Source organism: Colletes gigas, unplaced genomic scaffold (assembly GCF_013123115.1).
Source record: "Colletes gigas isolate AHSC1104 unplaced genomic scaffold, ASM1312311v1 Colletes_gigas_Sc00005, whole genome shotgun sequence".
Lineage (NCBI taxonomy): Eukaryota > Metazoa > Arthropoda > Insecta > Hymenoptera > Colletidae > Colletes > Colletes gigas.
In genome coordinates, this window is record NW_025106634.1 from 9263696 (window position 1) to 9291068 (window position 27373).

Consider the following 27373-nt stretch of genomic DNA (forward strand, 5'->3'; position numbering starts at 1 on the left):
GAAAGGTGTACCAGAAGGTTCACCAGCTTCATCGTCGGTGGGGGTAACCCTAAGCTAGCGGTGTCAGACGGTGCCGGGCGCTCACTGCTCGTCGATTCGCCGAGCGATCGACATCGAGTGTTCCCCCGTCGATCGAGACAGAGAGAGAGAGGATTTTTCGTCCACGGAGGATCACCTCGTACGGAAGAGAAATATTTAAAAAGAAGTAAATAACAGAGAAGAACGAGACGCAGCGATCCGGCTCCTCTCCCTACCCGGTGATTCCAGTCAGTGGTGAAAAAGAAGCTTCAGGAGAAGAATGGAGAAGGATCAGCCGGATTCCTTGGCGACCGTGGCCGTCGTCTCGGAGAAGATGGCACAGCCTCACAGCAATTACGCGCCCAGCGAGGTTTACTCCTCCGCCGAGCCACCTCCGGTAAGCGTTTCACACCTTGTTCGTCCAACTACCGTTAGAACGGATATCGAGGAATATTTATTTTCCGGGGTGGAACACAAATTAACACTTTATCGACGCCTAACCGATTGATCGACTTGTGAGAATCCTATGGTTATCGACCGCTAGTCGATTAATCGACTTTTGGGCGGTCCACGATTATCGACCGGTTTCTGTAATCTTAAGCGGTAGATGTAGTGTTAAAGTGTCGGTTTTAGTAATATGGAAATTCTGAAGGAACGCGACAGGTGTCACCGTCGCATCCCATAGCGTCGAACAGTGCAACCCTAACCGTAATTGCATTATTAATTTCCGTATGAATCCAAGTACAATTCGATCCGCCATGTTGATTTCGTAAATTTCTAGTTTTGTCGCGAACGCTATTTGTTTGCTTATCGCTTCTGTCGTGTCTATATTAACGACTACAGTGCACGTATCTTTTTACATAAAAGTAGAAAATATCCTTTCGTTTCACGAACAATTTGTTTATTTCTCAAATAGGATCTAACAAATATGTTAAATTTTAGTTCTCTCCGAGAAATAAGCGATCGATTTGTTAAGTTGTTAGGAATCGTTGCCCGTTTCCGTTCCAACTTCCGAAATCCTCCGAAAGAGGACCATCTGGCCACGGGACGCGCACTGCGCGGATCCGCAGTTTCGAAAGCGATTCCACGGGTCCTCCTCGTTTACTGAATATTCAATTAAACTTTCCAACTCCCACGCAGCACTGTTTTGTTGTTTTCTTGGAAACCAGTGCACCGGCAGAATTTACAGTTTGAAAAGAATTCGACACGGTTCGCGATTCCGGAACATGGAATTGTTTGTGCATCGATAACGATCGCGCGGTGTCGCCACGGAGACCATTAACGATTAACCGTGGCAACTCGTGACAGTTTTTTTAGTTTTTTTTTTCACGCCACTTTCGAGGGACGCGGACAACGTCGAAATCGGTGAAAATCTAAATTTGTACCGAACGTGCGTCCCCGGTAATCGTCGTGAAAGTTCCAAAGAAGAAATCGTCAGTTTCTATCGGGTCACCCCGTAAGTAACGTCGTTATCTCGCGTTGAACCAACACTCGTATTTTTATAGAAATTTCTTCGAACCTCTGAGATTGGCTAGGTAAACTATACTTTGTTTTTGGACGATTCTAGATTTATTTTCTTTTTTAATCTCCATTAATGAACGATCGTGACACTCCATATATGATCAAAAACGTAGATACAATGGACAATCTTCGTCTTTCTTCGGTGCATGGAACAAATCGTTATATAATGTCGTCGTTCTTGTTTCATAAACTGTATCCCGATCTTCGGACGAGATTTCGCGGTTGATACATTTATCTTTCGCGCGGACCACAGTCGACGGTATAAAACAAACCTGTTTCGAGGATCGATTTCCTCGACATGTTTCACGTTTATCGTTGTGAAATTTATGGCCAACTGGACACGGTACGTTAAATTTATGGCTAACGGTGGATGGGAACAAAGTGGATTTTACAAAGCAAGGTCAACGAATGCGGAAGCTTCCGGTCGATATTAAAAAAATATTTTCAAGGACGTCGACTCCGAGATTACGATCTCGTTTTCTATCAGCAATTTTATCATTATTTTTCTCCTTTCGTGCAATTCATATTAAACTCATCGACGATTATTAATGCATTTTCTAAGATGACCAAATCTTTAATATTTTCCACCATTCCATTCAAATTTATTTAAGCTAAAAAAAACCAAAGGAACCGTAGATTCGATATGTCTCTTTCGAATTTAAATATAAATACAGCGAAAACAAACGCGCGAAGCGTTCCGAGTCGCGCGTTAGAACGCGATTATGGTAATTGGCGGTGGTCGTTGGGTACGTTTTATGAATTGCGCAAGGTGGATCGAGATATTTCGTCGAAGGAAACGGTAGATTATTCCGGTGACAAAATTGCGTTCCCCTTTGAATCGAGAGCGACGGGTTCGTTACAAAGAGCGCGGAAAACCGTGGTAACCCGTTTCCGTGAAAGTTTCCGGACAAGTTTTTAATTGTACGAGATATGCTATACCGTGCATTCGTTGATTTGCTCGATCGATCGAAACGGGGAAAGAAGTCGTTTTACATCTCGCGATTTCCGCGAGCGAGATTCCTCGCGATCGTCGAACGTGTTTTCAATATGGCGGAGGAGGGGTATCTACAAATCGATGCAACTGATTAAACGTGCAATTTTCAACTCAAAAGTCGACGAAAACAATTTTTTCTCGGAGCTAATATATTTATTAAATTCTGCCCCTTTGGTGATTTTTTTTAATCCAAAAAACTTGAATTTTTAGCCAAACTATTGATGCTACGGCAAAAATTTATTGAGCTTTTGTGTTCCTCGCGTCGAGACCTGAAATTTAAAAAAAAATGAATTCGATTTGACAACTTCGAAATTTTAAACTTTGAAGTCATTTTTTTCGAAAATGGCTGGCATTAAAGGTCTAGTATTTTACAGATTACATTTGGACATCAGCCCCTACAACTCTGCCAAATTTGGTTCAAATCCCAAGTTGACAGGTCATGACCTCCCCTTGTTAGAATCTCGTCCGATATTTAATTGCATCGAACTATATATATAGATATAAATCATGTTAAAAATTTTAAATTCGATTTAAATAGAAATATTTGATTATTTTTGTATAAATAAAGTTTGATACGATATAATTGAATATGGAATTTTGTAAATGCACTATGCTTGAAAATACAGTTCCGTCGGTAAGTCCACGGGAGAAATGAATCGTACTTAGCGTACGTAAATTACAGTACTCGTAATTCGTATTTACCGTACAAGTCCGTTGTTCGTACCGCGCATTCGTTTCGAGTAAACATAAATGCACTGTCATTCGCGTGTAATTTCTCAACGAGGGTTCGAGAAAACGGTTAATTTCCGCGATGGGCGGGAGAATTTCGTGGGAAAACTTTCTTGGATTCCTCCGTCCATACTGCAAACTAACAGTAAAAATATTTATTGCAAATTAAATAATAATTTATGATCATTTTTTTTACCCCCCTCCATTCGTTTATTTGAATAAAAAACTTTCTACGCCTACATTCGAAATGGCCTTTTGTCTCGTCGTTTCGAAATACGAGTTTCACAATTTAAACGATTTTACAAAATTTTTTAATTCGTCCTTGAATCGTCAGGAAGACGAGCTCGGTCATTTTTTAAACTTTTTTTTTTATTTAAAATGATGAAAGAACCAGAAATCGGTTTCCAAATTTCTGGTAAAACCAGTTCCCCCGGTTAATTTTTTCGATCGGCGGAACGTTTCTTTTTCTCGTGGCTTATATAATTATTTGAAAGCACGGGAGTGACTCCGGCTCGTAGCGCATTGTTTTCGTCGTGAAACTATCGAGTACCAACATTGTACGACTGACTGATTTCACCCGGAGCGATTTAAACCGCGTTTCTTTTTCAATCGAAGCATGACTGGAATTTCATTATTCGTACAGAACCGTGAATTCACGTGCGTTTTACATTTCCACATCACGTGTCAGCACCGTTGCAACGATCACCGTTTCCGGGAAGTTGGCGTTTAATTTTCATAGAGTGTCCCTTCTCTGTTTATTTGCCTATTAAAATTTCTCGATGGAAAGTATCTCAACGGAGACGATAATTTATTTATCGATCTAAATATTATTTATTCAAAGGCTTTTTTCTTGAGCTGTATTTGCTCGATATAGTTGCACATGGCACGTGGTATAGTTGGATAAAAAATTGCAGCGAAAAGACTAGTTTAAAACAACGTAATCTTAGCTGGACATATCGAGCGTATCTAGAGACTTTAATGCTTGGTTTGTGCGTAACCGACTGGGCATAAAAAGTTGCGAGCACAGGGGGCGTAGATATCAGTAATCATTTCGTCATGTGACCATCCTGCTATTATTTCAATAACAAGTAATTGACAACTTGAATTTCCTGCAATATTATGTAACACGACGATTTTTCATTACGCGTATATTCGTTATTTAGTTTAGCACTATTACCCAACGCTGTCGCAACTCTGTTTCTTTTATTCTCCTCTAAAAGTTCCTTCTCGAAAACATCGTTGTTCGCTAATAGAATATTCAAAAACGATTGTTTTTTTTCTCTTCGCGACCATGTTCCCAAGTTTGCACTTAAATCAGCGTCTGAAGACGCCTTACGTAAGTCGACGCTATCTTTAGCATTCGATTCGCGGAAGAGCGCCGTTCTTCCGCGAATCTAATTAGTCGTTGGGGGCCATTTTGTGGACCAGAGGACGAATATTACATCTTCAAACGTAATACGCGTACGATAATTCGTTGGTGTTAATTCTCTACCATCCTCCTTTGTAGATTCGTTGCTTCTGCAAACTCGTGTTTACGTCGTGTGAAATAATTACTGGAATTGCATTCTAAATTTCGTGACGGTTGCGTTTGGATCGCGGAAGAACGACAGGCGTTTCTAACACCTACTCTTCCTGCATTTTAATTGGCCACGAAACCGAGTCCCGTACGCTCACGTTCGTCCAGTCACTCTGGTAACTTTTTCCTTGAATTCCTAGAACGTTATTAAAAAAACTTCCTCAAAAAAAAAGAGAAAGAAGAAAGAAGAAATAGTGTTAGAAACTTTGAACAGTCTTCAGTGTGGTCCCACAAAAATTACAAAACTGTAAAATTAGACCAAAATTCTAAATCATAGAAATTACAATTTGTCTAGATACTTATCTATAAATTCAAATTTATTTTTTTCGATATTTAAATTCCACACAAATTGCAAACGTAATAACTGTGCCTTGATTAGACCAAAATTCTAAATCATAGAAATCACAATTTGTCTAGATACTTATTTATAAATTCAAATTTATTTTTTTCGATATTTAAGTTCCACACGAGTTGCAAACGTAATAACTGTGCCTTGATTAGACCAAAATTGTAAATCATAGAAATTGTAATTTATCTAAATAGTTATTTGTCTATTTAAATTTCTTTCTTTCGATATTTAAGTTTGAGAACTGATTCTTTAAAAAGCGTCGAGAGTCGACGAGTATTATCGATGGATTATATTAAATGACCCTTGAAGCTTGAAAAAAAAAGAAAAATGGCGTCGCAGTCGTTCCTTCTCCGTCCACTCCTACGCACGGGAGAGACGCGTCTCGATCGGAGATAAGAAACTGGTGGCGTGCGATTCCAGACTTTCGCGCGACAGTGTACAATGGCCAGTGGACGGATGAGTCAGGCCACGACGAATAGAATACGTTAAATAAAGATTTTTTTTTTCTTTTTCACGACGTATACGCGCGTATAATATAATCCTTTCGTCTCGAGTGCCTGGCAACAGTGCCTGTTTACTTTTGTCTGGCAGATCGAGCGGCATAAAAGCAGTCTCGGATGGCCTACTATCTCCTCGAGGCCTCTCACCTTAGAGTCGTCCATCCACATCGAGGTCATTACGAATACGTACAAGTACAGTCCGTGTCACAAGCGTTTGCCCTTTTCGACTAATTCACCAATCAAACCAACGCGTCTTCCCAACTATCCAATAGAAAAAATCAGTTTTCCAAACAAATTTTACAATCTAGAATTTTTCATTTACAAATTAAAATTTACAAATTAAAATTTACAAATTAAAATTTGCAGATTAAATTCCGTGACACTCAACTGTGGAAATGTAACGTGAAATCGAGCGAGTAATTAAATCTGAAAAGAGTAAAATCTTCTCAATTTTATAATCGATCGATCGAAATCGAGAATAGCAAGAAGAGGACTTCCGGTGCAGTCGTAACTCCGCGTTAAATAAATCGCTGCAGCGTTTCGAACGCCAGGTAAATCTGCTCGCGTGTCGATTTATCTGCACGGTGATCGGGGATGCTCGTTTCAATCATTATCCGTGCCAAGATTCTTCCTGAATATTCACGAGCCGTGGATAGCAATAAACGAAACAGTTTACGAAACTCTCTTTCGTTTCGTAACGACGCAAAACTCGTTCCATAGTTCCTATTTGGAAAATTTCGAAAATATCGACGCAAATAGAGGTATAGTAATTACGAGAACCCGGGCATGTTCGTAGAATTTTCCTGAGAGTAAAACGCAGGAATTTGTTAAACGAGATAAGTGGTACAGCCTCCTCGAGGATATTAACACGTACCTGGACGTTTATTTTTTCAATCACTTTAAACATTGCAGGAGTTAACCACTATAATTGTTAAATAATACGGATAATTTTATTTCCCAATACCGTCGTCACGAGGTCGGTTCAAAAAAAGTAAAAATATACTCATGAAACGGAGATAAAATATTTTCCATTTTGCGGGTCCAAGGAAGGTTAGAAAATTTTCCAAACCCATTTTCCAAACCCGTCCAAAATATAAAATGGACGAAGAACCGTTTTATGAAAAATTATAATTAATAGCAAGAATAAAATATGTAAACGTTGTATGTTTTACGGTTTAACACTTTGACTGCCGCGCCACCTATATATGGTGACAGAATTTACCATTAGGATACCAGAAAAATGAATTCTCAAATTAAGACGTCGAGAAAACTAAATTTAGAATTTATGAATTTTAACAACGTTACAAAAAAATAAGTACTGAAAGAAATTTTAGGTTATGTAGCGTAGAATGGTCTGAAATCAAGATTTTATTTTTGCAGAATATTATACGGTTTTATAGGAATGTATCGTGACTGAGAAATGGCTTGGGAAACGCCGCGTGAAACTATGACTATGAAAAAGGTTAAGAACCACTTGTCTATCTGGTCGCTGATGGCGTCGATATTTGTCTCGTTAATGTCTGGGTGCGTCGATCGAAGCGTGGTATCCTTTCCAACCGATCGCTCCGCGGAGCGTGCAAGGGCAGGAAAAAATGATATCGAATTAATTAGAATATCGTTGCGTAGCTAATTGACGACGTCACCGTCGATCGCTATAATTAACCGGGTACCTGTCTCGTTGGGCATAGCGACGAACTTTTGCGACTCCCAAGGTCCCCCCACGAGCAACGGAACGAGTTCGAGGCGCGAAATAATAGTGTCAGGGTACAGTTAGCGAGCGCCAGATTCGCAGACTTACATTATCGGGCTTATTTCCGCCTCGTAACTAGCAACCGACGCATCTCGCGTTACGCGCTCGTCCTTATCGTCGATCCAAACGCGTTCTTCTTTCCGAGCACGATCTCATCGAAGAAACGAGCTGTTAATTTTCGTGCTCGAACGGGGAACGCAACAAATATTTAACACTAGATTTACGGAAGCTGTCAATTTGACTCGTACTTACACTCGTCATCGCTCGATTTTCGCGACGCGTAATAGGTGCACTCTCTCGGAAGGGGGCGCCACAGCTAACTGGTTAAGATAACCGTCGTTCCTCTATGCAACGACGTCGCGAGCGCCCCAAGGGATAGCCATTGCAACTTTTCGCGATCTTCGTGAATTTTTTCTACGGCCAACGCTACACTCAACGTTGCGATTCTTTTTCGTAGATTTCTCAACCACGTTTTAGTTATACGATTAGATTTTTTAATCGGTTCTAAGCGATTGTTTTTCGCTGTTATCTCGCGAGCAAATAAAAGCGTGTCTAACGCTAGATTTACGAAAGCCGTTAATTTGACGGATGTCTGGTTCCATATTTAAAATTGAAGATCGTGTAAATATTATTTTTTAACAACTTATGTTGAATTTTATTGATGCACTGGCATTGAATAGATATTCTAATTAAAAGAAAAATCGTATTTTAAGGTAATCGGCAACATGAAAGCTATCAATAAATATTCGAGAATTCAATGATGACTTAACTGAAGTTTGTTTACATAAATAATAGTGCATAGCAGTAAACGCATGGGGATAATGAAATTTTTTTATAATACTTTTTGGGGTCGTTGGAGTTTGGTGTTGTTTGTATTGGTTTTCATTTTTTTGCACGATCGTAGAGACGTCTATAGAGAAACCAGAGATCCCGAGATTCTACAATTGGATTTTTCACTTTTTTTTTCCCGCAATTAGCTTCATTCCGCGGGAACGGCGCGCGAGACTATGCGAAAGGAGAGCGTGAAACGACAAAAGACCTCGACTCGGTTGGTTAGCCAGCATGAAGTTCCACACATTTGTGCGATTCCATTCTGCGTGCACGCTTTGCATCGACCACGTTTATCCTGTAACGATCATCGCGCGTGTGTTCGCCCGTTGCGTTCATTCATCGTGCGATCCGTACGTGCGTACCGTGAATTCGCGTTTACGTTTCCACAGAACGTTCCATAAACTGTGGTCACGATGGTATGTTATATGAAAAAATGCATTTTGATGCGTTAAAATCCTTCGATCCGTACAGAAGTTACGACTCTACAAACGTAGGCACGAAATTTCGAGCAACCATTTTTGGTCTCAGAGTACATTTTCGGTAATGAATTTTGTTCTCGGTAATGCATAGGATTTCGGGGGTATGTGTATTGACCGAAAATGTTTATAATTGATCCCCACAATTGAGAATAATTTTTTTAGAACGATTTCAAATTTTTTAACTTTGTCCAAAAATTTGTCTACCTACTGGAATTTTTTTCTCGAAAGTGGGTAGGATTTCGAGGGTATGTCTATTCACCAAAAATGTTTGTAATTGACCCCTTCAACTAACAATAATTTTTTTAGATCGATTTGAAACATTTCAATTTCGCCGAAAAATTTCACACCTTTTTGAATTTTTTTCTCGAAAGTGGGTAGGAATTCGAGGGTATGTCTATTCACCAAAAATATTTGTAATTGACCCCTCCAACTAACAATAATTTTTTTAGAACGATTTGAAACTTTCAATTTCGTCGAAAAATTTCACACCTTTTTGAATTTTTTTCTCGAAAGTGGGTAGGAATTCGAGGGTATGTCTATTCACCAAAAATATTTGTAATTGACCCCTCCAACTAACAATAATTTTTTTAGAACGATTTGAAAGTTTTCAATTTCGTCGAAAAATTTGCCCAACTAATCGAATTTTTTTTTCGAAAATGCGTAAGATTTCGGTGGTATTTCACAGTATATGTGGATGTATACATATGTAGGGTATATGTAGGTGCCTCACAATTTTATAAAATTCCTCCAAAATAATTCATAGCAAATTCGTAAATTTTTAAAATTACGAGTCTGTGTTTCTTTGTGAAAAACAATTCGTGGAATCGAGTAACGAGCCGTCCTTAACGTAACTTGTCCGTCAAATAGACACGCGTATAATCGACGAGACAAAACGTGCATAAAAGAATTGCAATCTTATTTAGAAACGATTCTCTCATACAATTACCAGCGATCGTTCTTTCCTTTCTGTTGTTTCTTGTTTTATTGTTCGTGGAATTATACGCTTAGAAAAATAAAGAATAAAGAATTGCTTAACTCTCGTACGCCTCGATCTTCTATTCCCTGTTTAGAATTTTTATTTCGACAAGATTTTTTTTTATTTCGTATTTGTTAGATATTATATGTTCTCGATTCGAAATACGTTCTTTTGCAAAAGAGTAAGAGGCCGAGTATACCGATCGCGGTTCGATCAAAGAACCTTGACGCGAACGTAGTTAAATTTATGCCACCGGTTGATTTCAACGCAGTGAGATCATCGCGGAAGTCGCGTTTAACTATTCCTTTCTTCGCCGCGACGAACGGATCGCCGCGGTCGATATAATCATGAAATACACCTATCATTACCATAAAATAGGAACGATAGGAACAGTGACGGAATACTTGTGGCAATTAGTTCCAAAGAGGCACACACAGTTCCGGCATTTACCGAATATAATTGTGTCTTGTTAAAGCAAAAACAACTATTATCCAAATGTGTTACGCTTCCCCGTGCTGTTTAATTAAAAACTTGCCGTACCGAACAGTAGTTACAGAAACTGGTACAGCGACGACTTGTTAACCTACATCCTCCTCTCACGTATCCGTAACCTAATCGATCGATCGTTTGTCGCAAAAAAAAAATCCAGAAGAAATTAATTTTTCACTCAAAAACTGCATTTCCTTAAAATTTGCCTCGTTCAAATCTTTCCACATTGTTTCTCCGTGTCTATGTATATTTAATAGTTTCTGTCATTTTTTCGAGATTCTCAAAAGCCAAGTAAATAAACATTTACGTGAATTTTAATTTTTCCAATGTTCATTTATTCTATGAATATTAATAAATGCTTGTAAACAGATCTCGAAGTTCTCCAGTTATCGTATCCGTCGAGCAGTCGATAAAAACGTAATCTGTAATTTCGTAATTTTTTGTTTGGTCGTTGTAATGCGAGTGTTCGTAATTTGGTTGGATTTTCGATTGACAATTTGTTTGTTTTTTTCTCTCAGGCGTACATGAGGCCGAAGAGCACGGCGGTTCAAATCGCGAGGATCGCGGCCATCACGTTGGTGACGATGTCCTTCGTCTTTGGTAGCTTCTTCCTGGCCGCCTCTTGGGTCCAGGCACGAGCAACCTGCACCCCCGAATCGATCGCCGCGATGCAGGCGGAACTCAGGCTCCAGCAACAGCAACAACCCTCCGTTGTTTATCAACAAAGCGAGTTCTTGAAGCACCTGCAACCGGAGGCACTCATCCAGGTAAGTAACCAAACGAAAATTCGTATATCCAACTATAACAATCCGATTCGAAATAATCGAGTAGCATAAGATGCCCTAAAATTCTTAAATTATTCATATTTCAGCCAGTACCTTGTTCTTCGTTGGTTCCTTTCGGTAGAAATATAATTTTAATGCACAGGATATTTAAAATTTAAATGGGAGATTCTAGAGGCCAAATTAAGACGAAAATCAAGAATAACAATTTGTTATTTGAGACTTCGTTACAAAGTTATTAACGTTTGAAGTTGCGCGTGTGCAGCCGCAACTCACATTCGCAACTTTGAACGTCAATAACTTTGAAACGAAGCCTCGATCATGAAATTGTTATTCTTGATTTTCGTCTTGTTTTGGTCTCCAGAATCACCCAAAAAAAATTTTTCCCTGTATATTATTTTAATTTCGTTTTCGAAAGAGTTTACGAAAATTGTTCCGCTCGAGATTCTCGATAGTTTTAAATTAGCGGAAAATACGAAATGTAAAGAGTGTTGTAGAATACAAAATGTGGTAAATAAGAAGCACAGGCGATACGTTGGCGCGTACGAGTCTAGAATGGCTTTTCCTCCGTGAAATTTCTAAACTGAAAGGTCGCCCGCCGCCCCGTAAACCGTGCCTCGCGTCGATATTTCACTCGTTCGGTGCGGTACCAGCTTTCGAGATTTCTAAATTTTCACCTGAAATTCAGCCGATTGTAAAACGCTCGTTTCCACTCGAACGGACCTGTTGTGACTTTACGATCGAAAGCGCGGCAGGAAAACGTTACGATAACGACGCTAATACGATTAACGCTTCGCTTTGCTCCGCCGAAAACGTTAATTAAGTCGAGGCTCGGGTAACAGCCGTGAATAATCAATTCGATAATCGGGGAATATTTTTTTCCACAATTAACATACTCTTGGTTATTTTTACTATAATTTTCACGTCTCCGTGTACCGGTTTCGTATAATTCTTTAATCAAATCAATTTTTTTTTCCTTAAAAATCGCCACTCTAAAATATGGTAGCTTTATTGTTGCGTTATTCTCGTTAAAATATTAATTTTCACAGTGGAAGATATTGCTTTATAATATCTCGAATAAACATCGAAAAATGAGAGTGAAAAAAAAAGGGATCCAACGGTTATTCGATGGGCGTCCATTATTCGTCGAGTATGGTTGCACAATTAATTTCGCTGGATGCAAACGATCGTTACGAATCCAGTTTCGCGTACGGCGCGCGCAACGTGGCTGGCTGCGATGAGACAACAAAGAAGAATGGCTTCTCACGGCACTCGATGGAACGAAAGGATCGTGCTCGATCTATGGTCACGCCTTTCTTTGTGGTATTTGCCTCGATATTACCGGCAATAACGAACGCGAGCCGAGATTTACCATGATTTATCGCGGACTTTTTCATCCGCGAAGACCGCGAAAGCCACGTCTACGTAGCAGACTATGCACGATTCGTTTGTTATCGCGTATCCATTGTAATTGGAGATTCTACGCCCAAACGCCGTAGAATCTACCTCGAAAGATCCTGAGAAAATGTAAATTATATTTTTAGAGAATCGAAAAGTTCGAGGAATGAATTTTATCTTGCGCAGTTATCGTGCATCGTGTTTATTTATATTTTCATACACTGTGGCGGTGATTTATACGAATTGAAAATACACGAGGTAGTCAACAACTTCCCAAACTTCGCTGGCCTCCATAAATGATCAGTTTTCTAGACCAGAAAATATTTATTCAGCGCGCGAATAAATCAGCGATTCAATTAGACAAATACATTATTAAACACGCGTAAAAAAGATCGATATTTGAGTATTTTCAAATAACTTAAATTTCTTATTTCTTATTTGAAAAATCGAGATCGATAGTTTTACCGATCAATAACGATATAAAGAATTGTCAGTTCGCCGGGGTTTTTCACGCTTTTCTAATGTCCATGAAAACAGCGAGAACGTCGGGACGCTAACGAGGGAGTCAGTAATGAAAAGTCGGGAACTTAGAAAGCGTGGAATTATTTGCGATCGAGACAGATGCGCGCATTCTTGTGCAGCTTTGCAAAAAGAGAGAGGCGAGAACTCGAATTGGGCACGCAAATCGTGGATACGCGGCTCGCGGTGCATAAAATCGTTTCTGTTCACGGCGAGAAAGTATAGACGCGTTGTACGCGTTATCTGCACGGCCTCGATGAATCCTACGTCGCCTCGCGTCGCGTTCGAGTGGCAGTTAATAATTTATCGCGACGAAAATTGCTAGTTTGCGAACGCCATCGAGGACGAGACGAGGCGACTAATTTTCTGTTTCAAAGACGCATAAAAATCACGCGAGAAAAGGAATAGAAAAATTAAATTTGCATCGTATAAATATTACTAACGTATCGACTGTAAATGGCTCCCGTGCGCGAAAGAAAGATGGCGACGCGTGCAGTCGGATAGGAAGAGAACGACAATTAATTCTGTCCGTCTAGCAAACGCGCAGCTAAACGAAGACGAACGGTGTACCAATGCACGCCGCGGGATAAAACGCAGAAAACGAAACGTTGAAAGAAGCCGGTGCTCGCCGGTGCTAGGAGCTGCGTTCAAGGAGAACCGCAACGGTGAATTACGTAATTCGGGTTACGTTCCTCGGCGCGCGATCCTAACGCGAAACAGGAAATCGCCTTTTTCTCTTCTTTCCATCTTGGAATCGAGCCACGGCGTTGTCGAAAGGCTGTTGGGAGATCGAGGCCCCAACACCGCCTCTGACAACATTTAGAACACGTTCCATTCAATTGGCAATTGACCGCCAACTTCAAAGAAGAACATTTTTTCTCGGGGAAAAATGCGTTGGCTAAAGATGGACGGAGATGTCGACGATTAGTTACGCGTTTCGTCACGGCTGGCGCTCGGTGCGTTCACGCGCGTTCGAGAATGCGCACAGCGGTCGTAAAAACGAGAGAAAAATGTTGGTAAACAGTGGTCTAGAATTTGCTTCTTTAGAAATTACTCTGAAGAGTGATTATTAAACCTCTTTGATAGCGATCGCTGTGTCAGTGTTTGGGAACTTTAACAAAACTACTTGTTTATTTCGATATTGTAAAATAAAAAATACAGCATCCGATACGTGTCACAAAGGGTTAATTACGTTCTCGAATTCGTTCCAGTTTAAGTTGGCGGTAGAAAGTTGTTTTTGCTTTCTTGCATGCAATAGAGCCTGAACAATAATAATCTAGGAATTAATAAAACGAATAATTAAATTAAATACAAAATATATATTATTTATATAAATTACAAGACATCTAACTTCGTCCAAGTTACATAAATTCTTAATTGCTAGGATGTTGTTTAAACGATCCATCTTGTCTCCTATCGATGCGTCACATCTCGTTGGTTCTGTTCAACTTGTTTATTAACCATTTCTACGCCGACTTAGCAATATATAGTTTCGCAACGAATTAATCTGACATTACCGCGAGTGCAGTCGCCTGTCCAGTTAAATAAAATCAGGACTTTCTAGCGAGCCGTTCGAGCATAAACTTATATTAAACGTGTAACGTTTCCTCTATGGTCGTCGCTTCTTGTGGATCCAGTGTTCGAAGCTCGCGGTCCTGGCGCCGTGTTTCTATTGGTCGTGGGCTCCAGCGGCGAGAACCAATCACGCGTTTCTTCCCGCGTTGCTCGCCACTCGAAAACCATGTGCAACGTGCTGCACGCGTCGCGTCGTAACATGACTACGAATCAATGCACGAATGTTTTGAAGCAATAAATTTGATGAATTGTAAAATCGTGAAGTGGAAAGAAGCGATGTAGTTCGTATAGTTTAACACGTCGAATGCTTTGGTTATTCGTCACCGTTGTTCGAGGTTAAGCATCTCGAAAAGGAGACGATTGTTGCTAACGTGTGATAAAACGTACACTCGTTACCGTATTAAAACGAGGACATTCGCGGACCAACCGGAGCGTGTAGAACTTCGCGTTGGACAAGGACAGCGGTGGTCGTCGATTCGAATAAAACCGTGTAGAAAATTTCCATGTACGCGTCGTGCTCGTTTCGCCGCGTAAATCTAATCGCGGATGATCGTTTGTAAAAAGAGTCGATACGCGTGATCGTTAACGCAGGAATTACGAGGTTAGAAATCGTGGATTGTAAATAAACTGTCGGACGTCAAGGACGGGCGATAAATTATCCCAGAATTCTGTTCCAAATAAATAAATAGTGTTTTGTTCGATATTTCTATTATTCGGGGATAGAAACGATTTTCATCCACGGTCGACGCAACTTTAAAAATAATATTTACACAAGATACAGTTACGTGGAAATTATAGATGCAAATGTGATTCGCTATGTATCATTTATGAGGTGAAAACATATTAAGATTCAAATTGCTACATATTAAGGTCCACTTAGATTCGATGCGTCTTCCATTCAAACTCATTTTCATATTTGCATTTCTGGTCCATAATCAACGTTCAAACGCCTTGCACTGTGATTTTATTTATACGCGTTTATGATAATGAAAGAAACATTAACGCTCGGTACTTTTAGACGTGGTTTCTCATCTTTGCACCGTGGACTTTATCTTTTAACGTAGATATTTATAAACCTAGAAACCTTGGCGACAACCTTGCACTAAAATGATACTAAGAATTACTTTTTAGCGATTGTGTGTGGTTTTATTATCGGTGATCCATAAATATCCAATTTATTGGTACGTTAAAACGATATAAGAATTATTGACGTGTATCGAACTGCATTGGTTTCTCGTTAAGTGATCGATCGACATTCGACGTTGCATTAGGTTCATGCGAATACATTAGATTGGCATTCGAGTCTCGTTCGCCGATCTTACTTTCTATCGAGTGCCTTAAACGAACCGGAAACCGTGCTGTGGCTACGTTATTTGAACGATCGAAGCATATAGGAAAGTCTGTGAAATTGCCAATAAGCAAATCGACCTTCACGAAGATAATGACTTTATTTTTACTCCCCTTAAAAACTATAGGTATAAAAACGGAATTCGATTTACGATTTTAATATATTTTTTAGCGCGTCTAACATTCGTGTTTTGTTCGTCGAAACGGTTTCTATTCAACGAACGCCATCCCTGTCTAAATTTGTCTGTTTTAATTGGAACGTAGTCAGCATTTTCTAAACCTGTCTGTCACTCGTTTTCTACCGAATAAAAAATTATGGAGATCTCGGAAAAGGTAGCAATCTCTTCGCGTAGTATCTAGAAAGTGTAGCAGACGACGAAGAACCTGTTATCTTCGTCAACAAATTCATGTTGTCTCCAAAAAGCGGATAAAGTATTTAACGCGACAGCCATTTTGTAAAATCGAACCGTTCGCGGTACAGACGAGCATCAAACATTGAACTTTGAGATTTGCGGTGAAAAAGGTCGACAGAACTTTCTGCAGGGTCCGATTGTAATTGACAGTCACGTTGTCTGAGAAAGAGTCGTACTTGATGGTTAATCAATCGCGTGTCGAAAGCTAAACGCCTCGCCGAGAGAACATTAGCGTCCACGTTTCTTTCCAACTAACAAGTGAAAGTTTGTCAGAAGAGATCATACATTTCACCTCTCCAACAATAATCGCCGTACAGTGGCTCACGATTTATTCCAACGACGCTTGACGCGTCGATTGCCACACGAAACTTTGTTTTTAGAATTTATATGCATTATTTGAAATTAATTATTAAAAATAAAATCGAACGTAACAGATTTTTAAACGTCGAAGCGTCGGAATAATTTTTCTAGCCAAGAATTTATACGCAACCGTGACGACACTTTTACGCAAGCCGGCCGCCATTATCTCGTCGATTACTTTATCGACTCCGTCGGCGTTCCAGCTTGATTATTTTCGTTCCTGTGGGGAAAAAAGGGGCAACGAACGTTGGAGTAATCGATTTCAAGGATACTGGCGTGTTACGTGTCGCGTTAATTATCCTCATTCGTCTGTGTCGCGTCTTCGTAGAGCCTCGTCCTTTTGTGGTTTCGATCGCCTTGACATTAATCGCCGTTTCGTCGTTTCGCAACGCCCCGGAGAAGAATCGAAGTTTCCAAGATGGCGGACTCGCCGCGTAGACGAGATTTTACTATTCTCAAGGTTCCCTACTGGCGTGAAATATATTTCACTTTAAAACAAAATATTTTCAGGCGAGTCTATGCCGCGTTACGCTTTTTTTTTTCGTTTTCTGCCCGTTTTCGAAGGGAACGCGTTACGAAACGTTCCGCCGCGCGAGGGTCGTTCGATCGGAACTAATTTTTGCGTAACGGATGGAAAGAAAATTATCCACTGTTTACGTAGCCTTTTGCCGGGGAAAATCGGTTCGAAGATTCTAGTACTTTCTACTGTTTTCTTGATTCTAATTATTCCTGGCTTTTTTTTTCTCTTCTGTTTCTGTTTCGCGTTGCGACACGCTATCGCGAGTTTTCCCTTCTAAACAGTGCAGAAAATGCTGCTAAGCGATCTTAACGAGCTGTTCGAGTCGTTTCTCGGATCCGATCTCGCGTAAATATTCACGGTTTCGGGAACTAGTTAAATAAATAATAATAATATCACGTTATTTGTTACAACGTGCAGATAGAAGCTCATAACATTTTTCTATTTTGACAAAAACATTTTTATGAGGCAATCGACGAATTCAAAATCCAAAATTCGACTCGTAGAATTTTGTTTTAAATTTTGATTTAAATTGTTATCTAATTCACGTTTCCTTTACGACGACATCGGAGAAAGTAAACGAATTATTATACTCTCGCTGGGCGACAAAAATTTCGACGTTTCCTGACAGAAGAAACCTAACCTAAAACCTGATTTTTTACTCGAATGATATTAATATTGCTATTCGGGTTTTAAGAGATTTTGTTGACCAGTAAAGGATCACGTGTACTCGTTACGGACGTTAAAATTATTAGTGCATTAAATATAAACCGATTCTTTTGGCCGCCATGTTTAATCCGGTGGTCGAAAAGATACAATCTTTTAATAAACTTTTCCCAGTGTTTTCCAGAAGGAAACATTTCTAAACAGTTGGTCGCGGCGAAAGTGAGAATAATTCTGTTCTTTTTTTTTTTTTAATTGCACTCCATTTGTCATTGCTGGTGGCGCCATGGAAACGCGGCGTCCCACATTCCGCGGTAATTACGAACGGGAGAAGTTCGCGAATCGAGATCCGACGTCGTTAAGGAAAAGTGAAATTTAGGAGATTCCCATGGTTAGCCGAAGTATTTTCTAATCCGCGTCGTCGTGTTCCGCGTCGCTCGGACGATCGTTGATAATTGATAAGGGGCGGTTTCTATCGTCCAAGGTGACGCGGCGTGTGAACAACGTCTCGAGACACGGCCAGTCAACAATACAGTTAGCTCGGGGAGAGAAAATCTTTTCAGAGAACGTTCACCTTGCTGCCGGTGCGTGCAACGGGCAACCCACTTTCCGTTGTGGTACGTACCTTTCCATTAGAGAGACGCAAAAATGCGCCGCAGCATCCTCGGGACGCTTTCGTGTCGACGTCTTCGAATCGAGCGTCTTAAAACGTTCGTCAATAACGACGGTGGCACGAGCCAAGAAACCAGGGAAATTAACGTTTTTATCGGTCTTACGTTGCGTTTATTTATATTTCGATATTAAAAGGATAAATGTAATTATTCCCACTCGTATTGGTACAGTATAATGACGATTCGTTGTAATAAAAATTGTCAACGGTCGTGGGTGCGTTGCGAGCGACGCTGCTCGTCCGATCACCGAAGTGCAGCTGCATTGGGACGCGGTCGAATCCCAGTACTCTTTGGGATGGGTGACCGCTCGGGGAAAAAAACACACGTCAGAGTTGTGTTTTAACTTCTCCTATACCGTTTCATGTTATTATATCTCTCTATCAGTTATTACTACCAGTAACTGAATTACTAGTCCGTTAAAAATTCATTAAACAGGAAAAAAATAACATTCGACAAGAAAATAAATGGAAATAAATATTCATAAGAAACAAGTTTCTCCTCATTTACAGTGAATCACCATAATAGTGTACAAGTATGAGTTCGAGTGGGAGTAACTGTATATTCCTGTGACTAATAAACGAGTTTGGATAACTACTCCATAACCTAATCGGCGAAATAAGTTTATTCCGGATTCCGGAAGGAGTAATTTCCACTATCGCGGTTAAATGACCAATCATGCTCGAGTTGTCTTCGTCTCGATCGGTGTAAAAGTAATTTGCTGTGCCCACGATCGAAAATAGAGAACCCCGAGTCGTGTTCCGATTAGAAACACACGTACGATTGATGGTGTTCCCATCGGGCAGGGCAAAAGTGTGCCGTCGATTTCCATCTTTCGAGCGACGAAGGCACGACGAGAGTGCAAATCTACGTCATCGTGTCCTGTAATGCAAGCCTGCCAGTGCTCACGTCGCGTAATGACGATGATTACCCGTCATAATGGTCCGCTAATTGATAGCCAGCCGGCAAAAGGGGTTGGCAGGATTTCTAAAGAAAGCCTGTGGGAGCGAATGGTCGTGCGCCCGTCTCCGAGGCAAATTGCAATACCGATTTCATCCTCCTCCATATTGCATGCGACGCGAACCCCGTCGATTTCCTTCCTGTTCTTTGCTAACCTGCCGCTGGGCTGTGTAAATCAAACCTAGGACGCTTCTTAGCCAAAAATTAAAGAAATTCTTTTGCAATCCCTTCGAAGTATTTCGAATGAGAAATCGTCGTGGATGTGTTACAAAACTAATAATTATCACGGTAACCATTATCGAAATTTTTTTACAATTTTATATAACAAATAGACTCGAGCTAATAAGTTCTGTCGAAAAAACACATTTGAATTTTTAAAAATTCGACACCACGACGAAGGCTCATCGAGTCGAACGAACGTTAAATCACTTTTCTTTTCCCGAGGTTAGGTTAGGTACCCTTTGGTTATCCAAGTTATGCCCCGAAATGGTAAAACTTTCTCGCGGATCGAACGGCAGTGGGAAGATCGAAGTGTGCAAAACCAGAAGCTAGAGTCGGTAGTCGAGCCATTCCGGCTGCCTTTCATTACGTTCACCGATGTTCTAGAAAGTTGTCACTTCGCGCGAACCGAGCGAGCCCCGCAACCGTCCGACAAACAGAAAACGGCCGGAATCCTCCGAGTTCGACCAGAACCTGATGCAACTAATGTTTCCAGCACGATATAATGGTTTCCTGCTCAACGATCGCAAATTAGATTCTCGAAAGTGACCGGCGCCAACTTCCTTTCTATCGTTATTCGCCAAATATGTACGACTCCAACCGCCATTTTCTACGTCGTCGACTGGCGATGTTTACTCTTGCAGAGCCATCTGACGAGAATTTTTTTAAATATTTCCGACGAACTCGGAGACAATAATGTTTTTAAACGCACCGTGTTCGTGCTTTTAACCTTAAAAAATGTTGAATCGCAGGGAATATGTTGTACGATTTTTCGTTCAAATTTGCCTTGGAAAGAACAACATTTTCCGGTTGTCAACGAGAGTAGCAGCCCCGTTAAGTCTCTGAAACCGTGGGGACCGTTCGCGGCTCGCGTTAATTAGAGCATGTCGCGGTAGCGTATCGCCTTGGCCGGCCATTATTGTTATTATCAGAGGCGATTAAATGTAATTAAAAGCCGGACAATAATCGTCGTCGCTAAAATAATTGGATCGCGTCCCGCGAATTACCTCTTCTCGACAGCCCGAAAAATTTTCAAATAGAAATTTAAATTTAAATTACAGAACTTAAGATATTCCAGAAAGATTCTTTACCGACTAAGTAAAAAAATTAATTATTCCATACGAACAGAACGCAAAGTATGTAAACACATTATTAGAAAGTTCCTAGTCGAATCCTGAATCTTGAAATGTCTTCTGCAGAATGTGAAAGGTCGATTATGTTACAATATCTGTATCTGCACGATGTTTCCTATCTCGGGACGAGTTTAATATGATTGACAGTCACGGTAATTGGCGAAATATATTTAACATGTTTTACAAAGCGATTTTGCAAAATCTTCCTTTTGATTCGAGGAAAATTGTACAGATAAATTACGCTCGATTATTGTTTTGTTGGAATAAAAGTTTGCTCGTCTCCGGATAAGAGAAACCGACTCGTGGAAGCGACGATGAAGCAGCGAGCGTTCCTCGAGGCCTCGAAAGCTGGATAAATATCGCCACGGCAATCATCTGTTGATGCAACTCGTCTTCCTGGTCGCGACATCGGGTCGCGAGTGAAAGTGAACTCTCCTCATGTTATCGCACTATAACCTCGCTCGGAACGATGGAAATCGAAGCCGAGCAACGGCGAGAAACGCTCGATTAACCCCCACCCCTCGTCTTTACCCAATTAAAAAGAAATTTATTCGTTGTTTTCGTTCGCGTTAAAAATGTCGACGAACATTTTTTCGATTTATTTGTATCATAAATATGTATGGTAACGCGCGGTGAAAACGCTTTCTCCTGCTTCTGACCCCCCTCCACTGTTGCTTTTCATATTTATAGCGTCAGCGGTGTTGCAAAGAAAAAATTTCATAATACAAAAGCAATTAAAACTTTTACCACTTTGTGTGGCGTTTTTTTAACACTTTGATTTACCATTATGATACTAGAAAAATTCTCAAACTAAGACGTCGAGGGAAAATAAATAAATTTGAGTTGTGTTTGTGAATTTTAACAAAGTTACCAGAATATCAAATGAAATTTTTATGTTCGCGCAAAACTCAAGACCTATTGAACCGATCTTCCTCAAATTTTGACACGTTATTCCTGCATACTCTAGGACGGACATAGGCTATGTAGCATGTCTCGGAAGCGCGTTATTAACATGTAATTTATATGCAAAGATTTCATGTGTACGACTGTTTGGCAGACCACGTGACCCCTGTATACGACAGTCTACTTGCGCGCGCATGCGCATATTCGGCCCGCGCGATACCTCGCCCGTAGCAGTACTACGATGTTACCGCCAGGTGGCGAAGCTTCTCGAGCGCTTTCTCGCGAGAGAATTGAATTATCGCGGATGTATATGTCAGGACGATCGTCTGGTCATAAATTGTTCATATCATAATAGTTATTTAATATTTATATTAAGTACCGAAACAAATTTTAGGTTATGTCGCTCACGATGGTCCAAAAATCGAAATTTCACTCGTGCAGAATATTGTACGGTTTTGATCTGGCAGTGGACGTGTTAAATAAATTTTTTAACGAACCGATGATGTTGTCCAGGAGTCCAGCGCGACGAAAGAGATTCAGCAGAGTCTCGCGGAGCAAACACCGACGAAGAAGGAGCCCGAACCGGACACCAAGGACATAAAAGTGCAGAAGGACGACGAGAATAATTCGAAGCCGGACAACGAGAACGGCGACCATGACGAGGACGACGATGACTACGACGACGACGAGTTCCCCCCCGTCCATATCAAGTTGCCCCTTCAGTTCGACTTTGACGAAATTGCAGGCGTAAGTTCGCTGGAATTTTATTGAGTAACCTCAGTTGGTGATAACAAATGTTCATTTATTTTTTGTCGAATCCTCAGACTCTGATTCAGGAGGCACGCAGCAGAGTTTCCTGCGTGGTGGAAAGACGAAGGGCTGACCAGGTGATGGACGGTGCTAACAACAATAACGTGGACAACGGTACCGACTCTCGCTACCAAAGACTCAGCGGTGAACGCGTTGCTATTCTCTGCGAGTCTGGCAATCCTCAACAGGAGTACGTATCGTTCAACACGTGAAAGAAATAAAAAACTCCCCGATTTCAATAATTTGGAAGGGGTACAAATTTTCTTGGCTCTATTTATACCTGGAGAACAGTTATTCAGTTTATTTGGGCGAACAAAGAATCGTTAGAGTCACTATGTTGATCGCTGAGACCTTAGACAAATTATAATTGCTAGTTTAAGTTTAACTTTGAGTATTGTAGAAGTCAAGGTGTCCAGAAGTAGCTGTTTGTTTGATGAAACTGTTCTACTCTTAGGCAACAGGAGCAAGAGATGCTGACCCCGATCATCATTCCTCTGGGAACCGTCCAGGTGCCTCTTCAGCCCCAGGAGCCAAACACAGGCTACCATCAGTATCAGGTCCACACTCAGTACCAAGTACCTGACATGCAGCAGTTACCTCTCAGCGACCCACGCGGGATGAACAACATCCCGCCAGGTGTCTTCCCTCCTGACATGCGCAATCTGCCCCAAGTGAACGTGGAGATGAGGCCGCCGCGGATGGGACCGCAAGCGCCCATGATGGGATCCCAGGCGCCCATGATGGGACCCCAGAATCCCGCGATGGGACCTCAAGTGAGGCTCGAACGATTGCAATCTCATTGTACAAGTCCCCTGCACACAGAGAGAATCTTTTACTAAATATGTATCCGTTGTTATTGGTTCTGCCAAGTAAGATTAGTAGTAAGTCTCCTCGACGATTCTCTCAGCGTGTGGGACGTCTGTGTTTCCATAATTTATAAGCGTCAATTTGTTCAGATCGAAGTGCGTCGAATCCCCATCGAGGTGCGTCAGTTCCCCATGAATTTGGTGAGAGGTATGCGACCGCCAATGCCTCAGGAACCGCAACAAGTGATGTACCAACAGGTGGAACAGACACCTGGGATGTACGGTCAGGAACAGGGTCCGGTGATGATGCCTCCTCCAGCTCCACAGCCGGAGGGTCAGGTTCACGAGCAAAGGGTGATCCCACACGTGATGATCCCGCAAACCGAGCAGCGGCCACCTCAAGTGCAACCTCAGATGCCACCTCAGATGCCACCTCAGGCCCAACCTCAGCCTCAGCCGCAACCACAGCCACAGCCTCAAGCACCCGAGCGACCACGGTCTCCCTTCCAAGGAATTCCGTTCGAAATTCGAAGGATCATCCAGCAAGTGCCTTTAGAAATAAAGAATATCATTCAGCACATCACTGGTGAAGCGAGACCAGTCTCTGTTCAAGTACCTGAAGGTGCTCGCCGCGAGGTAATTTTTTTAAAATTTTTATCTTAAAGCAACGCATCGAATGATTTTTAACTAGAAAGAATTTATAAATTGTTTTATAATTGATTTAATAAACTTCGAGTTCATTAAACAATTTTGTTTATCTGTGGGCGTTTCAGAACGTGCAGGAGTTCAAACCGTTCCCGGAAGGCGCGCAGCCCATTCCTCTGGGACTTCCACTTCCGGTAGAGGTGCGAAATCTATTGGAGCATGGAAATATCGAGGGTCGTCAGCGACCGGATGGCTCCAACGAGCAACAGGAAGCTAAGCCTTTCCCTGGACCGGAAGACGACAGCGAGGAAGAAAGGAACTTCCCTGTGCCGGCGGAAATTCGTAACATAATTCACCAGGTATTCACCGACTATATTTCACCATCACGTTGTGAGAGTTGCACCAAATTCTGCTTCAGGGAAACGAAAAATGCAGTGCAATAACCAGACTGCGGATCTTCATGCAAATTCATATTTTTATTAATAAAATTAATGAAATTGGAGCTTTGTAGAGGGCTGTCTCAACCGCTAAATATAATAATTCGTATCTTACTTGAAGTATTTCTTATATTCTTGCATATTAACTAAATTCTGTAGCTTTTTGAAAATTAAAATTTTCCATAAATGCATAAACATCCGCAGTCTAGTAATAACCGTTCGATTAAATTAAATTGATACTTCTTGCGGTGATATTTTATTTGTACATTATACGATAAGAAGTTTCAGTGAATTGGGTATAAATCTCGGTAAATTGAGATGTGCTGGACCAGCAATTTCTCCTTGGGAGTACAACAGGTAGCGTGGCCGAGCGGTCTAAGGCGCTGGTTTAAGGCACCAGTCTCTTCGGAGGCGTGGGTTCGAATCCCACCGCTGCCATATTTTTTTTTTTATTCTCTGCTCAATTTTCCTTCCACCGAATATCGATAACACCCCAATATTCCGTATACTATTATTTTAATAACAGCGATAGTATCTTTGCTTGTTGAAATCCCAACCCAGACCTAACTATAGCCAGAATTGATCTACATTTGAAATAATATTTCGCAACGTAATCATCGCGGAGTGATAAACGGATTTGCAGCGTCAATACGAAGATTATTTTCGAGAGAACGTCTAAAAATAGACACACACGCGCTGCTTTCGAGCAATTATGATTTCATTCATAAACTCAGACACACGCTAGATCGATACTGTTTAATTTGAGAGGTTAGAACCGGTGCTCTGATACAATGAAAATTATTGTTCAGGTCGTAGAGGGCAATGCTTTCCCAGTGCCAAGATTCGCTCTGCCGTTGAGACCCGTGGAGTCTTTGGAAATACCTGTGGAAGCTCGCGCTGAAGTCACGGACGGGCAAAACTCCGAACAAGAATCGGAGCATCGACAACAGGAACAACAACAGACCCACATGATGATTCACCAGCAGCAACAGCAACAGATGCAGCAGCAACAGCAACAGCAACAACAACAACAACAGGAACAAGAAGAAGAAAGTCGTCCACATTGTAAGCAGGGGATTCTTACCATTGTTGCTTTGTGGGGTCCATAGCTTCCCGTAGTCGCCGCCAGAGGGACCGTTCCTCTCGCAGGCATTCAACCGACCCTCCGTCTGTATATATACGATCCCTAACCGACTCTAACTTGGGGTCTGAGGCAGAGTCTGTTAGGTTACCTAACCTCTCTCTTCCTTTTCCATCTAATAATCCACACAGGACCCCCAAAACTTTTCCATGTTGATTCTGCTTATTATTATTGCTCTACTTAAATAGAGAATATATTAACCACGAATAAGAAATTAATATTAGAGTAATTGATCGAAAGGTGCTTGGAGTTTTTTTAAAGCTTTATAAATCTTTGTTTGCTTGTTCACAGATGTGCAACCGCGTTCGGTGCGTTCCATTCCGGATGCGTTCGCCCATCGCCGTGAGAAACGCGTCCGTCGTTGCGCCTGCGATTGCGCTTGTTAATTCTGCGTCCAGAGAATAATCGGATCGAGTTTCCCTGTCTCGTGTCCGATCGAAGCAAAAATGTCCTTAAAAAAAAAAGAAAAAGGCATCTTTGAAGCACGTTTGACCAGTTTCTGTGACCCCCCAAAAAAAAGAATCATGTACATTTTCAGGAAATCCCTACGCATCTTGCATTTCGATGAGTCTCGATCGCATACCCACGACCCAGGTGCCCGACAGAGAAGCAGAATTGGGAACAGAGTCGCAGAGATTAAAAAAAAAAAATGTTTTATTAAGTTCCGTAGTTATTATCACGCTCGTAAAACAGCAGCGAGGCCCAGCGTTTCGTTCAGGCAATACCCCGTGACACGTTGGCAAACAATGGAGTAATAAAAGTGAACTACGACTGAGTCGTAAAAAAAAACAAAAAAAAAAAAAAAGGAAAAACAGTAATTTACATCGAAAGAACAAACGTCTGAGTGGTGGGAGGGAGACCCATTGATACCAGTGATATTATTCGAGCAAACGCATACACCGGTGGAGACGCCTTGACTTTGTTATTAAAGTTTTCGCCTCTCTTGATAACGGCTGTACGCTGGGAGAAAATGGGAGACAGAAATAAAATCTGTGATCGTTTCTTTCAGTCTCGTTGAAAACGACAAAAAAAAAAACAAAAAAAAAGAGAAAAACATAGCTTTCCAAAGACATGGAAATGATTGGAGACCGGGCTCGTTTGTATTTCACGACGATCGTGGCCAGGAGTAGCTTCGAATTTTCTTAATTGACAAATTTTGTTCACTTATATTTAAATCGGTTCGTTAATCGAATGAGCGAAAAATAAAGTTCGAAGAATCCTTCTATAAAATCCAATCCAATCTCGATGTGTATTCGTTAGCTTTCATTTGTGTGTTTGCAGATAAGTTTCTGAACCACACTTTTTTGCATCTACCCTAAAATTCTTTAAGGTATGGTCATTTTATTATTCTGTATTCCTATATTACATATAATATATATTTTTTTTTTTCGTGACGATTAATAAAGCGACAAAATTATTGGTTAGACCTCGATACCCTGCGAACGTATTTTGTTTCATTTTTTCTAGTGCGTATTTGTGACGTTAAAATTAAAAAAAAAAAAAAAGAAAAATACATACACAGACACGAAATATTGTTGGTATCGGAATATTTTTACACGAAAGCTTTTAATATAGTTTAGTAGAATGTACCGTTTTATTATAGCAATACGTCTGAATTGAGAGTATTAATAAATATCCGAAAATTAGTATTTTTATATTATAATAGAGTAGAAACGATTCATTTCCATGGTAAACACAAGCTTTTTTTTATATAGCGTTATACGGAGAGAAAAATTTGGAAATTTAACGTAGCAAAATATTTTTATATATATAAATGTGCCTCCCTTATAAATAGTACTGTGTAACCGTTAATAAGTAATGTTGGGTAATAATGTTAGTATCTTTGTCAAAGACACTTAATCTAA

At 40.7% G+C, this 27373-nt stretch overlaps 1 protein-coding gene and 1 non-coding gene across 2 annotated transcripts; both read left to right on the plus strand.

Moving 5' to 3' along the window:
* The first annotated feature begins 73 nt into the window (after positions 1-73).
* LOC122395432 (bromodomain-containing protein 4) lies at positions 74-26524 on the plus strand. The gene is made up of 9 exons (XM_043393004.1): positions 74-415; positions 10731-10979; positions 22183-22416; positions 22494-22669; positions 22934-23252; positions 23436-23921; positions 24059-24289; positions 25177-25432; positions 25800-26524. Exons 1-9 carry the CDS (start codon positions 299-301, stop codon positions 25892-25894), a joined length of 2163 nt encoding a protein of 720 aa, XP_043248939.1. The 5' UTR covers positions 74-298; the 3' UTR covers positions 25895-26524.
* On the plus strand, positions 24724-24805 carry Trnal-aag. Its single transcript has one exon. It is a non-coding gene; the product is annotated as a tRNA-Leu (tRNA).
* Positions 26525-27373: the final 849 nt, after the last annotated feature.